The 17,358-nt window shown below is 35.6% G+C and overlaps 1 protein-coding gene across 4 annotated transcripts in view; it reads left to right on the top strand.

The window, feature by feature from the left end:
- LOC138694299 (DNA polymerase lambda-like) overlaps window positions 1-4,600 on the top strand; it is a 47,086-nt gene extending 42,486 nt beyond the window's left edge. For all 4 annotated transcript variants that reach the window (XM_069817878.1, XM_069817877.1, XM_069817879.1 and 1 more), the window contains exon 9: window positions 4,154-4,600. In XM_069817878.1, the coding sequence (XP_069673979.1) occupies window positions 4,154-4,261 (108 nt within the window). In that variant the 3' untranslated portion in view covers window positions 4,262-4,600. The remainder of the gene's footprint in view (window positions 1-4,153) is intronic.
- The last annotated feature ends 12,758 nt before the right edge of the window (window positions 4,601-17,358 follow it).

Genomic DNA, 17,358 nt, shown 5'->3' with positions numbered 1-17,358 from the left:
ATCTAGTAAATAGCTAGAGTAAATTGAAATTATTTTATTAAGAAATTTAATGTGTTGCGTAAGCTTCAAAGATTCGCGTTACTGACTGCACGAAACAATTTATTGTATACATCATTTATGTCTATGTTGTCAGGGAGGGGGTAAGCCATTTTTAAATCGAGGTATGCCAGGGGAAAATCTTGGAGTAGCATACCGCTTCTGGTTTTTTCCCCACTTCCCTCTTACTCCTTTTTTCAGTTTTCTTTACATTTGATCATGGATTATAAGGGGTAGTAAAGTGCATTCCATAACCTCTCCTATTCAAACCCAAACCTTACCTTCCCATGATACAGTCTGTTTTTAACAAACGAGGCTCTGGGGACCAAGTCACAGCAGTATAACTGTTCCATCAAAAATGGAAGCAATGCCATTTCAGCATGTCGACCTGTCATGGCATGCATAAGTATACCCTAAGTGGTGAAGAGGGGATATGATCAGTAGAATTGTCTGATAATCCTCCTAGCTAGATCATATGGACCCACTAATCAACGCAGGTGTGGTCTTCTAAACAGTTCGGGGTTGCGTGTAGATGATATAAACGCCATAACATAAAAATATGGTGCTTACATTAAAACAGTTATACTCTTTGCTACTCTGCTGTTGGAGGACAAGAGAGTTAATGGCTTCATTGCCAAGAACTGAGCATTAATTTGAAGCTGGTTTCATTATTGTTATAAACAGGGCCGCCAACAGAATTTATGGGCCCCTATGCAATACTTTACTCGGACCCCCATTGAAAAGAGTAACAATGACAAGTTACCAGTTACTCTAACCATAATAATTCTTTGCAAAATAAATAAAAGATAACCCCATACACAGATACGAACTTAAAAATATACACTTTTCTTACATTGAAAACTTTTAGCAAAATTTCACATTAGCACAATTATATTACATTCCTAAATACCTGTAATTTCTAACTTGCAGTCGAACATCAACAAACAACTCTTCTTGACTTCAATGATGCAAAATCATCAATTATATCACCAAAATTTAAAGACCTAGCAAGATCGCTCTCCAGACTAAGGAGTCCAACGTTACTCAGTCGTTCTTGACACATTGTTTATCTGAATACATTTTTATTTCCTTCATTTTGCTGATGGATCTTTCAGCATCAGCAACTGTCACAGGAATTGTATAGAATATTTTAATGACTATACAAATAGTTGGAAATAAACTGTCCAGTTTTAATTCCCTCAGACTATTTAGGAGATTCATAGGTTTCAGTGAGGTTGGCCCTAAATTAGAGGCATGAATTGATTTTAAATATTTCGGCTCATCACTGATCTCATTGTTAATGTCTTCATAATACTTTTCACGCAGTCTAGCACCCATATTAATATCTTCCAATTTTTTCTCTCTCTCCTTGTGCTTCTCAGCTCCCTACTTATGCCTGTACTTGTCCATTATGCAGTTAAACTATAACCGGTAACACTAATGAACAGAATGTACTAAATAAACGACAACGAAAAGACGAAAGTTTCGACACGAAACATACAATGTACTGTAGATACTGAAAAGGAAACGTGATCCTGTGACGTCAGTTTGGGAGCGTCCATTAGCATATTGCAGTGGTAGTTAAAAAGCACAAGCCAATAAATAATTTAACGTGTTTGGTACAAGGGATGGGAACATAGTTCAGGAAAATGCCGGGGTCCTCAAGTGTCGTGTCGGTGAAGGTTAATGTGGGAAACTGATATTCTGTTATATAAAAGTCAAATATCAATATATAAAGTGGTATTTTGCATTAATTCTACTACTGTTGAGTTAATCCATGTATGGTGGGTCCCTATCACCACGGCATGGCGCGTCCTCAGGTTGCGAATAGAGGAGACGGCCTCCAGATATGGAGGTAGCTGCGAATATATTGAATAAGCAGTCATGGACAGCCGATAAGGGGTGGTCCTCCAGCTTGGGGGTTGGGCGAAGGGCCAACAACCCATCACCGTAAAAAACAGCTTGTTACGAATCCCTACAATAAGCCTCGGAATAGGACTGATTCTCTGGCACGACCACAGCAAAGGAATAAGGTTTTGAATGCATATAGAGTGTTAGTTGAGAGATCGGAGGGAAAAAGACCTTTAGGGAGGCCGAGACGTAGATGGGAGGATAATATTAAAATGGATTTGGGGGAGATGGGGTATGATGATAGAGACTGGCTTAATCTTGCACAGGATAGGGACCGATGGTGGGCTTATGTGAGGGCGGCAATGAACCTTCGGGTTCCTTAAAAGCCATTTGTAAGTAAGTAAGTAACTGTTGAGTTAATATGTCAAATTTATGTAACAAATATTCTTACAAAATTTTATAGTACCAGTATATATCTGTGAATAATTATTCATGATAATAAAAAGTAATCAGACTCACTTAATCTGATGGGCCCTTATTACTCACGGGCCCATATGCACTCGCCCCCTTTGTCCCCCCTTCTCGGCGGCCCTGGTTATAAAATAATGGCTATTACCGCGAGATATTGTATTTTCAGCAAAATACGAGCAATTTTGAAGAATGCATAATTTTCTTTTTAGTTTCAATTTGAATACATTTTTTTTTTTTCCCCTCCGTTCTTTAGAACGTGGTCAGGAACTTCGTTTTTGTAGTCTGGCTGGCATTCTGTGAATCATGGATTTATTGAAGCAATTTTTTCTTTTTAAGCATTTTCTTGTCCACATCATAAATTGAAGAAAATGGTAATAACTTCATAAGTATCATACATACTTCAACGATCTCAATTTCCACTTTATTTGTTTCATTGGTCCATAACAAGATCATAATTGAGGGGCTGGGTGCAAGAAGGACATTTTAGAGGATGTGCCTTTTTTAAGTAAAACGCTTTATTGTGATCTGTTATGCATATGATCACCAAGTTGTGACCATAGAGGTCAGGAGTGCCCAAAATGTAAAGGCGTTCATAGGTAACATTATTACGGTTTGAATTTTCAACATAAATTTTCTCAGAACTTGCATTAGAGAGAAGTGCCTTTCTTGCACCCAACCCCTTAATTGAAAACACATGATCTATGGTGGCATTCAGCCTATTACCATGCTGTATGGCAGTCAATTGAATCAGTCAACATTTTCCCATTGTGGATTAAAATATTAAAATAGATGAAGAAAGTCGACTCAATACTAGACATTGGATGTTTAGGAAAATGCCTATTTTATTTGAATCTTCATATTTAAAGGCTTTCAGTAAATGTGCACGAATCATGAGAAATGAAGCATTCTGATGAAGTTTGATCTTGCCTTTTTTTGCCATTTACGCCTTTTTTACTTTAATATGTACTTTTTTTGTTCTTTTCTTGCTTTTACATGTACCCTTTTTGCCTTTTTCTTTATATGATACTCACTCAACAATACTGCATTTATTTCTGTATTCGAAACTAAGGAAATTGCAGTTCTTATAATAGCCATAGATATGAGACACCCTGTTGCAATGCAGTGTTGTTTCGCTTACTATGGAATCGACCAGCACTGCTACCTGACTCCAGCACTGACCTACCCCATTAATTCCTGGCTTAGTTGCCTCATGAGTGATGCCTAATTGGTGTCACTTGTGAGGTTCAAACCTGTCTTCGTACGGTTGACTAAACAACAACAAACATCAGTTATTAGTCAAATACATGAAGTGTTGGATTTCCACGCTGATAACCCGGTTTCGAATCCCGGTGAGTCCAACTATAATTTGTGGTGGACAAAGACAGTGCTTGCTGGTAGACTTCGCGGCTCTACCAACGTCTCATTATTGCTACATTAATCATCAGCACACTGATTTTGTCCAATAAACGTGACAGAAGTTTGTGCATTAATCTTGAAAAGTTGCTTGTTGTTTACGGCAACGCAAAGTATGGACGTGAAGTTGTGGATGAATAAGTACAAGTGAAACAAGTCCATAGAATAGACAAACTACTTTTCCAGTGCACTTTGTTAAGTTACTTATGCGCTTATGGATGTTTACTTTATGAATTATGGGTGATTCAGTATAATTTCAATGCCTTTTATTGCCCTATTTTTGTTGTTTTTAGAGCCTTTTTAGACACCTAAAATACCATTTTTAGTGCCTTAACTTCCGATGTAAACTCATTACTGATAGTACTTTACTCTCTTCTTTCAGGGAAGAGACAAGCTGAATGACGGACATGTTGTGCCCACACCAACTGAAGAGTCTATATTCGAAGCCCTAGAACTTGAGTACCGTCCTGCAGAAGAACGAGATCATTAGCAATGTACAGCATGTGTGCACTGGGGAGGGGGGGGGGGGAAGCACTAGTAGCTACACTTTTATTTACTATTGTTTTGCCAATTTAAATTATGTTAGGAGTAATGAATTAAACTACATTTGTTATTTGTTATGTAATATTGATGTAGAATTTCAGCTTTAATGCTATATATGAGCTTAGCAGGCACTATTAAGTTCTGAGGCAATTACTTTTACTTGCATAACACTTCAGGCATAAAAATTTTATGAAATTATTTTAGTTACCACTGATTGTTATATATATTATGAACTTGTGATATTATATCATTATATTTTAAATAAAATAAATATTAAGAAAATAAATTGCTTGCTTGTGCATTGCAAGGCCCTTAACTTGCCATTATTCACTCCGAGTCTACAAACATGGCTCATATATGTCACTAGTGCCGAGAAGCATAGACCACTTAGTCAGAGAAAATAAGCTGTATTGGTATTTTTGCATATACAGTAAAACTTCATTTATAGCCAGGCAACATACATTTCATAGTGCGTAGAAGCAAAATGCTTCCACCAGTCAGACTGGAGTGGGGATTAAGTCATGTAGAACAATGATGTCATGAGCGACTTGACAGTGGAAGAGCTATGTTTTGAATGTTTCTGGCTATATAAGTTTGTATGAGGGTTTGAAGAAAAGAAATCCATCAGTGAGATAAACATATAACTCAAATGACATTTAATTATATCTGAAATAGCATTTGAAGACTATATGAGAAGAACAAGTTGTCAGTTTAGTAAACTTTTCACCACAGAAATTTACAACTTCACAATTAAACCATCTTTGAACGTATAATATAGTACTAAAATTTATAACACACATTCTTCAAGAATGTGACATTATTTGTAGAAAATCTTAGCTACTTACAACCAAAGGTGGCTGATATGTTACATTTCAAATTTCAGTCCAGAAAATTTCACGATATTGAGTTGCATTATTCTTCCTTATTACTTACTTACTTACAAATGACTTTTAAGGAACCTGCAAGTCATTGGTGCTCTCACATAAGCCTGCCATCGATCCCTATCCTGTGCAAGATTAATCCAGTCTCTATCATCATATCCCACCTCCCTCAAATTCATTTTAATATCCTCCCATCTACGTTTCGGCCTCTCCAAAGGTCTTTTTTCTCTCTGGCTTTCCGACTAACACATTATATGCATTTCTGGATTCGCCCATATATGCTACATGCCCTGCCCATCTCAAACATCTGGATTTAATTTTCCTAATTATGTCAGGTGAAGAATACAATGCGTACAGTTCTGTGTTGTGTAACTTTATCCCTCTTAGCCTCAAATATTTTCCTAAGAATCTTATTCTGAAACACCCTTAATCTCTGTTCCTCTCTCAAAATGAGAGTCCAAGTTTCAAAACCATACAGAACAACCGGTAATATAACTGTTTTATAAATCCTAACTTGCAGGTTCTACACCACCTATATGAGAAACTTTGCATAGTGTGTGATTTCTTTATATGGTGATTTATTAAGAGTCGTATGTTGAGCGGACCCATTACCACACTGGTAGAGCTCCGAAACTGCATTACACAAGCTGCTGTCGCCATAACACTGACAATGCTGCAGAAAGACTTGTGCGCCACAGCCGACAGATGGCAAGTGTGTCGTGATGTGAATGGTGCACGTCTTGAAAGTAATGTCTAACATACGAGGATCATTTCATAAGTCATGACTGCTTTGTTACATCTTTCGAATAACCGAAAATGTGGTTAGTTCAGTATATACGTTTGAAAACCTGTTGTGCACTGTACAGGATGCCATTGGTGGCTAGTTGACAGCACACGCAAAAGTTAGTTGCTAGAAGCTGTGCTCCAAGATCAATGTAAGTAAAGTTCAACAGCGGTCATACTTGAAAATTGCAGTTCTTCATGGCAGAAACACTTGTCAGTATCATTCTGAGCTACGAGAAGCATTGGGTAATAGTGCGTTGGAACACTGTCCCTACTCACCTGATCTCAGACCATCCGACTTTGATCTTATTCTGTAATTGAAGAAGCTGCTGCGTGGGAAGCAGTTTGCAAACAGGGAGGACATCTTAACAGTATTTCGACGAGATGAGGTACACATAGACGAATCGCACACAGCCAATGGTATTTAATGCTGCATCATCGTTAACAAAAATGTGTGGAAGCTTTGGGGGATTATTTTGAAGGGTGTTAGCTGTGAGTAATGTACTTTGTTTCCTTTTGTGCATAATAAAACTATTTATATTTACGCATCTTTCAATTTTCCTTACCCATTGACTCCTGCACCCGGACCAAATTTGGTACTGCCATTGCGAAGCACATTCCAGTGACCTTCAATCGTATATAGTGAATTTCTATTCCTGCAGTTTTATTGGCTGATATAATATAGTTGCCATGACTTATGAAATGACTCTCGTGTATATAATAATAATAATAATAATAATAATAATCCATGATGCTATAGCCCTTTAAGGACTATGACCGACGAGCCAGTTGCTGGCCTCCCATCCACATGCCGAAGCAGAGGTGGACAATCATTCAACCAGAATGGAGATATTGTGTGGTTAGCACAATGATCCCCCCCAGCCGTTGTAACGAACATATATCATTACAAAAATGCCAATACTACAAACACTTTCAACAAAATCGAGTCCACCACTGTGGAGTAATGGTTAGCATTTCTGACTGTGAAACGAGTAGGCTCAGGTTCAAATCCTGGTTAGGACAAGTTACTTGGTTGGGGTTTTTTACCAGGGTTTTCCCTCAACCGATTAAGAGCAAATGCTGGGTAACTTCCAGCATCCTGTATTTACTGCCTTATATATTGATTTCTTTTTTTTTATTTTGAGAGAAATATCAATACATTTTGAGAGAGAAAGAGAGAGAGAGGGGAAAGAACACTCTCGACGTGGAGGAGGCTGCCCCAATCCCTATGGCAAAATCTGTACTTAGCAGTGACATCTATGGCTAAGGGAGCTTTCCTCAAGGCACATTTCAGTGACCTTCCAAAATATATTGAGTACTTGAAATCTTCATCGCTACAACTGAAAGATGCAATTGGTGTCACTTACTCGCTTCTACAGAAACAAGTACCAGGACCCGAGGGTGTAATTGTCACATTAAAATTGAAGAAAGTATTGCAGAGGAATCCAGAGTTTGAAAAAATTAAAAATGTGTGCTCCATTCTCCAGGGGGAAAGTTTCAATTGTCAGTTACCTATGACGTTATGTGCTGTCAAAAGAACCATTTCATCCTCAAATGTATTTTGAGAGACAATAGAAAAAACTTCTCAGTCGAGAATCTTTAAAAGTATTTGGTCATAAATTGCAACCAGGAACAGTACCAGTAAATATTGTTTTGTTTGTTTTAAAATAATTCTTGATCGAGTATGAACAAATTTAATTCAAAAGTTTTGTGTGTACTGTACCTTTTATCTATTGGAAATTGAAATTTATATAGTTTTATCAAGGCAAATTAAATTAGATAAAATGTTAATTGTTACAATAAATAATTTATTCAAACTACAAATAATGTTAAAGGGGAAGGAACAAAAATTTCAAATCTGAGAAATTTTGATAAATAGTTTGGTTCTTGAAAAGGTCAGTTTCGTGGTCCATGTTGCCTTAATAAATATATATTTATTTTTTTTAAGAATAACTGTACGGATACATTTTTAACGATCTGGCAGTTATTGCAACCCCTTTCACAGGTTGGAATATAAAGCCTCAAAAAAACCTATTTCACCTATTCCGAAAACCTAAAATGGTATTATTAAAAAACTAAAAATCCGATCCCTACTCATCAACGAGAAGAAATTCCACCCATGAAGAAAAGGAAAAGTAAGTCGCAAAACCTTGTCTCTGCAAAAGAGGTGTGTAATACCATATCTTGTCAGGTAAAGAAATTTGCTTTCAATAAGCATTTGTCAGCAGCACAATTATTAAATTTCTCTCTTTTAAAAGACAAAATAAATTACATACAATTTTCTTCAGCTGAACTTGATGAAACCATTGACGCTTATTGTTTCTTGTGTAAAGAACGTCTGAAAACTGTTACTGAAGTATCTGTAGTGACGAGGGTGGGGATAACTTCCCCAACTGGCGTTCACTATATTGCGATTTATCCGTTGAATGTCATCCCGCAATAATAGCAGATGCACTAACACTGAGACCAGAGGTTCCCAACTGGTGTGTCGCACAGCCCCATGGAGTGTGTTGCGGAATTTTGGAACTCAAAAATAAATTTTATGCCATCCAGAAAGTCTCTTTACAACGTATTTTTTTTATTTACAAGGAAATCTTTGATACAGTAAGCCTACATTTTATTTTCAGACAGATTTTACCATGAAACGTGAACACCTGCAACAATACTCAGTTTAATTTTTCTGCATGGCGATAATTGCAGTGAAAGTGAACACTGCAACAATACTTAGTAATTCGTTTACTCTTCCCACTTAGTAAAAAACAGAGATTAGAATCGTCAGAACATATTGATCAGTTTCAGTATATACATGTGAGCGGGAGATAGTGCGACTATTTTGTCAAAAGTGCTTTATTTAGATTTTATCATGGACAAATTTTTAATTCGAAAAAGGCAATCTCAATCAAGTTCTGGGTTAGATGACAATAATTAAAATAATGTGAGCGAGAATTCCCTTCAGGGTTCACAAAAACGTACTGCGTTTCGTAAATATAGTAATGAATACTTGCAAATGTGGTTTTACGTGACGTGGAGATGAATATAAACAAAATTCCGAGTGTTCTACATGCGGAAATATTTTGTCTAATCAGTCGATGGTGCCGAATAAACTAAAAATTTATTTAGAACTGTCGTTTTCAAATTCATACTTGTGTCAATCAGCATTTTTCTACCATGAAAATAGTGAAATCTAAAAAAAAAAAAAAAAAAAAAAAAGGAACAGACTGCTGCATCTTGAAGATGATTTACGTGTTGGCCTGTCAATCATATGGCAATGTATAGAGAAACTCTGTGCAACCCACCAAGCGCGGACTTCACATTACTGTAAACTGGGGTTACTTTGAACACAGAGGAAACTTTGTACATGTTTTCAGAAAATCATATTTAGGTTTCTACATGCTGCACTTGTATAGATGGAGGTAAATTTGGTATGAGAATAATTTTTATGATAATTTACCTCCATTTATAACAAGTGCAGCATGTAGAAACCTAAATATGATTTTTTGAAAAACTGTTCAAAGTTTCCTCTGTGTTCAAAGTAACCCCAGTTTACGGTAATTTAAATAGATGAGTTTTCAAAACCGATAATAAAAATCTTTTATCGGACATCCAGTATAGACAGGTTGGGATTTTTGACACACTGGTATTGTACCTTTGTTCTTTTCTAATGCCACTCAAGTTGCTGCTTTTTTTTTTTTTTTTTTTTTTTTTTTTTGAAGAGTTTTCGATTGCATGTTAACATAACATCGACCTAACTACAGCACTGGATGTCCGACACTACATAGAAGTTATCAGTGCTTTCTTTTCTGGCGGAACGCGCTGGAATGGCTTAGACCTTTAAAGTCATAGGGTGCTATTCATAGACATTTCGCTAGTCCGGGCTACGCGCGTGCTAAACAGGATTCACATCATATCATATCGCTGACACTGGTTTATGAATACGAAAAACGTTAGTTTGCTGATCATCCACAGAAAGCCCGCGCTAAGAATATCTGTGAATACGGCCCTTAGTTGTACGAAAAGGAGGTTAATACATTTACTTCCACTTTGTTCTATGCTTTTAAAAAAGGAACGAGTAGGTACCGGTATCTCGCAAACTCAATGTCACATGAACTGAATGAACCCTCTCTAGAAAATTTTCCAGGCTTGTCCCAATTCTTTCTTACACATACCTACTATAAAAGTATACATCGCATAATGAATGCGTTCACAACGTTCACGTGAACTTTGATTTGCAAAATTTTGCTTTCTTCTTACCTAATGCAATGTTACAGAGACAGTCTATATCAGTCTGACCTGGGAAGACATTGCCCCTTTCCCTGTATCTCCGCCTATGGGTCCGTGAACTATCATATAAAAAAATGCCATAAGTTCTAGCCTAATGCTGAACGCTCAACGCACTCAATAAATGCATACCCATATAAACATTACAAAAACAGTTTTCGGACTCAAAGTTTATGTCCAACCCATGGTGTCCAACCAAAGTATATACCAAGGTATATAGAGAGTACTAATAAGGTAGTGTCATCCGTTGCAGCAGAAAGCACTAGCGGAGTGTGACGTCACCGTGGAGGGAAGCTGGCTGATAGCGGCACTGTATTCAAATACGCTATACGATTTATTTCATATTTACGTCAATTTAAATACTTAAATATCGCAATTTACTCACACTGACAGGTTGTTTTGGTTTATTAATATATAAACATACAAATATAACACTCACAACACCTTTTATTATTGTGTAGGCTGTAACGTTTGTATCATATTTGAAATGTTGAACAATTATGTAATAGTTCAATGTTGTCGCGTTTTAAGGTAAACTCTTGTGGGGAACAAATAAATTGCAAACTAATATATATTTTAAAAATAATGGGATAATATGAGTTTTCAAGACGGCTTTTGTTATTAATTTATTTCAGTATTAAACACGGGTTTTCTACAACAAAATAATCGCTTCAATTTCGATCTTGAATTTAATAAGTGCAATAATGTAACCTTATCTTAGCTGTATCTACTTATTAATCCGTGGCGCTACAGCCCGTGAAGGGCCTAGACCGACCAGCCGGCTGCTGGCCTCAGCCCACATGCCGAAGCAGAGGTGGACGATCATCCAACCAGAATGGAGGTATCGTGTGGTTAGCACGATGATCCCCCCAGCCGTTATAGCTGGTATTCGCAACCGGATTTCGCTACATATCGTAGCTCCCCAAGTACATCACGATGCTGGGTGGGCACTGGCCGAAATTTCATGAGAAAATTTCTTCCCCCATGAGGACTCGAACCAGCGCGCTTTCCGTAACGCGAGTCCTAGGCGGGATGCCTTAGACCGCGACGCCACGGCGCGGGACAGCTGTCTCTACTTAAGCCCTATTTATCACAGACAAATATATAGCTATTTATGGCTTAAAACAAAATTATAGCGCCAGTGTAATCAGTTCTACACATGAGCAAATAGTGGACCTTTGAAGTTCATGTTTTTTTTTTTTTTTTCAATTCGTTTGCTTAGATTAATATCACATATGTAATTGAATAATATCAATGTGCTAAACTTTTATAAAGTTTGAAATAACTAGCGATTAAGATACAATAAATGTATACATTCATAGACTATTATTTATTTCACACTATGTTGGAGCAAGATTTCTAAAAAAAAAATAGTCCCACAAGATCGGTACCGTACTTCTTTAAAAAAAAAATCTTTGAATTGAACACTGGTATTATTCACAAAGTGTGTTTCTAAATTCTGACATTGGCAAAGGGTATTCTTCCGTTTCTTATTTTAATATTTAGTAGTAGGCCTACATATAATGAAAAATACAGTACCACCAGTTGGTAATGCAACGTAATTTTTAATAAACAATGACGTCATTCCTAAATCACTTCCCTGTAAAATCACATTCAAGGTATATAGAGAGTACACTCAGTTTAGTGTATACATCCTGCTTTAAACCACTACTTTCTGTTTCAGTGCTAACATCTAGCTTTCTCTTTTTTGGGGATAAAACCTCTATTCTACCCAGAGCTCGTTTCCTAATTTCTCTTTTAGTTTTTCTGGCATTTCTATCATTTACCTGTTCTGACTTGTTAAAGGTTACGGGTTGATCATCATTGGCTGGCTGCAGAGATTGGGGTGATACAAATAAGGATGGAATTGCCGTGGCTTTCAGTTGCTTTCTTGCTTTTGTCCCAAGAAGTTCTGCTCTCAAGTCCCTCACGTAATCCTCTTCTTGAAAATGGACACTGCACACTCTTGCTTGTTTCACATTAACGCAGTGGCGTATACTGGTTAAAGGGTTTGGGCTACCGCTGACCCTATTATTACACAAAATATATCTAACAATTACTTTAATTTTAATTACTATGGTAAAACTAATAATACAAAATTATTACATTATGTTATATTATAAACTTTTTCTTTTGTAATTTCCTTGGGCTACCGCCGGTAGCCCCGGTAGCCCGCAAAATACGCATTAACGAAGTCTTTACGTTTGCAAGCATTAACCCTTCCGCACAGAGCGTTTTGTCTTTAGGAAAAGCGTGATAAATTACATCAGTGCCTTGAGGTTTTTTTATTATAATTCTGACAAACAGCAACAGCACAATTTGGCATGTTTATAAATATATCACATACATAACAACACAAAAAAGGCGCAACACCACAGTTTTTGTTACCTAGCCTCCAACAATAAAAACACACGCAATTATTACTCGGGAAACGAAATAAAAATATTAAATTCTAATTATTATAATATACAAATATTAACTCTACTATAGCTTCTACTTTAATAACAAGGATATATAGAGAACTAATGAAACAGAGCCATCCATTTACGAAATTTCTTCGAGTAACCTCTGCACATTTAATACCATCACATGCCTCTCGTGGCTAACGCATGCCTCCACAGTGACGTCATGCGCACAACGGAGAAACTCGAGGCCTTTGCGCATCTAGAATGAGCACCCCCTGCCAAAGTACTATCATAATAAATACAAACATAGGATAACTAAATGAGTACAGTCTTTTCTGCTAATCATAGAATAAGAATATAGAATAATGTTTTATGGAAACGTGGGAAGTATTCCAATGGAACCACCTCCCATTCTAGGCAAAATTAAATAGAGCAAAGAAGTTGCAGTGCGTGTGTCTCGTGCAGAAATTTGTATGCGTTCTATTCCTCTTTTAATGACGGTAATTAGAACAAAATAATTATATAAAAACAATTTTTGTAAAAAAAAATCATATGAATTGCAACAATTCAGTAATCTTAACTAATTTCTCCAACGAATGATATGGAAAAAATGATTTAATTCTTAATATATTTAACAAATAATGTTAAGTAGCGTATCATTATAATACAAATTTTACGCCGACATCCCGCAATATTGGCTTGCAGTGTGCCCAACTCCTGCAACACGAAATCCACTACGGATCTGCTAAAATCCCGCTACATTATGCTACGCTTGTGGGTTCTCAAGATATATTGAGGAATGAAACATATTATGTTGAGGGATCACAATAATGAGGTTTATTGTGTTTCCTGAAGTAATTTATATTGTTTGAAAATCAAAGTATTCATTTTATTTTTAATTTATTCACAAAAGCGTAAACTCTAATAAAGATATATTGTATTTATTCATTCCCTGTACATGAATCTATGTATTTTGTAAACAGAAAGGTCGAACTTTATTTTATGCAAACATATTCTTATTTTGTAAAGACAAGATACCGGTATTTCAAAGTTTAATTTACTTATAACATAATGCTACTTAACGTTGGAATACCGTACATGTAGGTTTATATAGAGAGTTATTATCGGTGGTTTTTGGCTAGCTTCGGTTTTTTTCTGTATTTCATAAAATTCAGTGATTTTTTCTCCGAACGGTGGTGATAATTGGCCATTCTGGAGTTCATATAGATTGTTTTGCGAGGAAAAAAATAATTACGGATTATCTTTTCATAGGTTTTGAATGAAAATTTAAATTCATAGGAATATTAATGATTAGAATTTTATGATAATCGTATAATTAATCCACCCTAAGGGTAGAAATAAAATGTTCTTTTTTAATGTACATACATAGTAAAACGAAAATAATTTATTAGGTTTGGATTATTCTTGTCTGAAATAGGCAAAACTATTGTTAAATTGCTATGTAACAGTCCTTGTTTTTACTTACTCCTTCAAACATTGTGATATCACAGTCTAGTATATACAGTCACGAAGCTTGAGGTGATTTTTGCATTTCTCGCGATACAGCGCTTCAAGCGGTTGGCAACTGAGAGTACTAGGAACAACAATAATAATACGGGGAAAGTGCACGACGTGCATAAGTGTTCTGTCTGTAATGCTCTATTCGCTACAGAGTTGTGTGATACCGGGAACAATAGACTGAGCGATAGTAGCGATCCTAGTGGCAGCAACTAAAGTTCAACTGTCATTGGATGCATATTCCAGACTTACTGAGCTGCGTACTAGACTAGACTGTGGTAATGTTTTAAATGTGGCATTTATTATTTACGTAATATAGCAGTTTAAAATCCTAAATCAAAACGAAAAACGATGTCCGTGATTTACTAACATAAAAAGACAAAAATCTACTTCGCATTATGCCTAGTGATGGGTAGTTCGCGAACGATTAGTTCGAATTGAACTAATCGTTCAAGTGAACTAGATGAACTAGTTCGAAATTTTTATGAAAGTCGTTCGCGAACTAGATAGAGAAGAAGCAATGCATTGTGGGAAGCCGTTCCCATAACGAGAGGAGTGTTGGGCCGTATTTCACAACACGCTAATAATGTTACTTCTTTAGACCCATAAAGATACTAAATTCGGTGTTTCATAAACATTATGCACAACTTATAAAATGCGGACACAAATACTGTATTATAGTTCATTACCCAGCGGATTCTGTTTGAGGTTAAGAGCACATGAACATGAGTGGTTCAGTCTGGTTACGTTGTGTTTGTATCCTTCGTAGCCAATATTAAGAAATGGTTTGAGGTTAAGTCTGACAAGCATTAAGCGATACTGCCCCTTTATAAAATTTTATTACAATATCGAATCTGTTATCTGTTTCACTATTTCACGTTGACCATAATGCTCTCCATATTACATCCGCAAATACATTATTTACTTGTATTTAATTTATTGAAGTAAATAGTAGGATTCAGGATCTAAGCATTGCAACACACATTCTTAATTTCTACACTCAGCATCGCTACCAGTTACGTACATTTTCCTTTAAATGTTAATTGAAATTCTCTTTAAAAGTAAAGTAACTGTAATAGTTTCCGGATTTTTTTAGATCGATACTGTGTACGAATAATTAGCATGTTCGAACTCTACCACTGAACTGGGGTCCCGAATTCGCAACTCGAAACTTCATGTTGAACACAAGTCAATGAATGGATTTTCATGTCCTAAATTTCATTGGATCTATTTTTCGAATGTAATATCTGTCATATAGAGTATCCTCGCTTCATCGGCGCCGTTAGCTATATTATTTTGGGAGGGGGGGGGTTATTAGAAACTAAAGAAAATTGAAATCTTTAAGACTACATAAAGTTTAAGTGCGCTATTTATTTAAATCAGTACTGTTGATTGCGTAATACAACATATGTTATTAAACACATGTAAACAGATTAATAATAAAAATTAATATTAATAATAATAATTATAATAATAAACTATTAGACCAAATATGGAGGGACACGCTCTTTTTGTGCCCCTATTGATAACGGCGCCCCTGCGCATAATAGATGTGATAAAGGAGCATATTTTTAAGATGCTTTTAATGAGACACTCCATCTGTTCCTCTGCTGACAAAATTTTGTTCCATTGTATGTTATTTTTTGTGCGGTCTCCCAAATGTGTATGTCTGAAGAGAGATTTTTATTTCATTTTCTGCTTTTATTATTATTATTATTATTATTATTATTATTATTATTATTATTAAGGAATTTGAGAGTTGGGTTTAGATTATACAGTTTACAGTTCTATAATATTTCTTTTCTTTCAAGCTTTCATTTTACCGTAGTTTTAATCATACAATCAACGTTTGCAACGTTGATACTGCATTGCTAGTACTTTCTCTCAAAAAAGAAATGTTGTGATAAACAAACACTGACCTACAGTAAGTAATGTATTAACATCATATTTCCCTAAAATCAGTTATTCTTTAAGAGCAAACAGTTACAGCATAAGTATATATATTTCTCAAAGTTAAAATAATACTGATTTTATCTTTGCGTCAGCTTTCCTCTCCATCTCACGCGAACTAAATGATTAACTGCATCAGCTTTTCTCAAACGAACTAAGCGATTATATACGTCAGTTTTTCTCAGACGAACTAAATGAACTAGATTATTGAATTAATCTCACTAACGAACTAGTTCGCCGCAAACAAATCTGTAAATTGAACTGAATTTCCCATCACTAAATTTATGCCGAAACCAAAGCTTTATTGAGATAGCGTAAACAATCACGTTCAATTTTTTTTGTGTAATGAACGAATTAGTAATTTCGTATAATAACATTCACTTAGTCAGTCACGGCAGTGTTTATTGTTACATCAAATCAAAATTTTTGACGTAACAAGAAGGGAACTACAAATACTCATATTTAATAGTTCCGAATATATGTGTTTATGTGGGAAGTACTCTAACAGAGACACTTCCCGTTCTAGACAAAATTAAAAGAGCAGAGAATGCCGTATTGGCGTAACATGACAAACTTTCATCTATGCCTTTGTGCAGTCTAATCCGTATTCTATCTGCGGTTAATAAAATGAAGTGATAATATAAAAACATTTATAGGAAAATAAATTATATAAGTTGGAACAAATCTGTAATTTACAATAGTTTCTCCATCGAATAATATGAAAAAAGTATATATAATTCATGAAATTTAGCAAATAATGTTAAATAACATATCATTAAAATACAAATTTTAAATAGACATTCAGCAGTGTAGGCAACCTACCAATATGTTTTCAAGTGTCAATTTATCATTCCAACATATATAATGTTTGTCGGTTGGCATGACTGATAGTGTATCTATATTCCATCATTTTCGGATATGGAAGCATTACAAAAGTTTTTTTTTGTGACAGTATCATTTATTCGCTGTTATAAGTTGTATTGTACTTTATTTTTTGTAAAAATACTAGCTAAAAGACTATGATGGTTGCTAGGTGAAATACAAAGAAAATACGGAAGTTCCTCTGCTCAGATTTGAAATGAACTATTATAGGCTTTTAACTCATTTATTTGTCTATTGCTTTGAACCCGTGCCTATGCTATTACAATCAAATGTAGGATAAAGTAGGCGACGTTCTGAATTCTCCAGCTTTCATATTTACTGCAACTTAACTATATGATGTTCATTTA

Source organism: Periplaneta americana, chromosome 2 (assembly GCF_040183065.1).
Source record: "Periplaneta americana isolate PAMFEO1 chromosome 2, P.americana_PAMFEO1_priV1, whole genome shotgun sequence".
NCBI lineage: Eukaryota > Metazoa > Arthropoda > Insecta > Blattodea > Blattidae > Periplaneta > Periplaneta americana.
The sequence above is the reverse complement of the archived record's forward strand: the minus strand, read 5'-3'. Positions and strand labels throughout refer to the sequence as shown.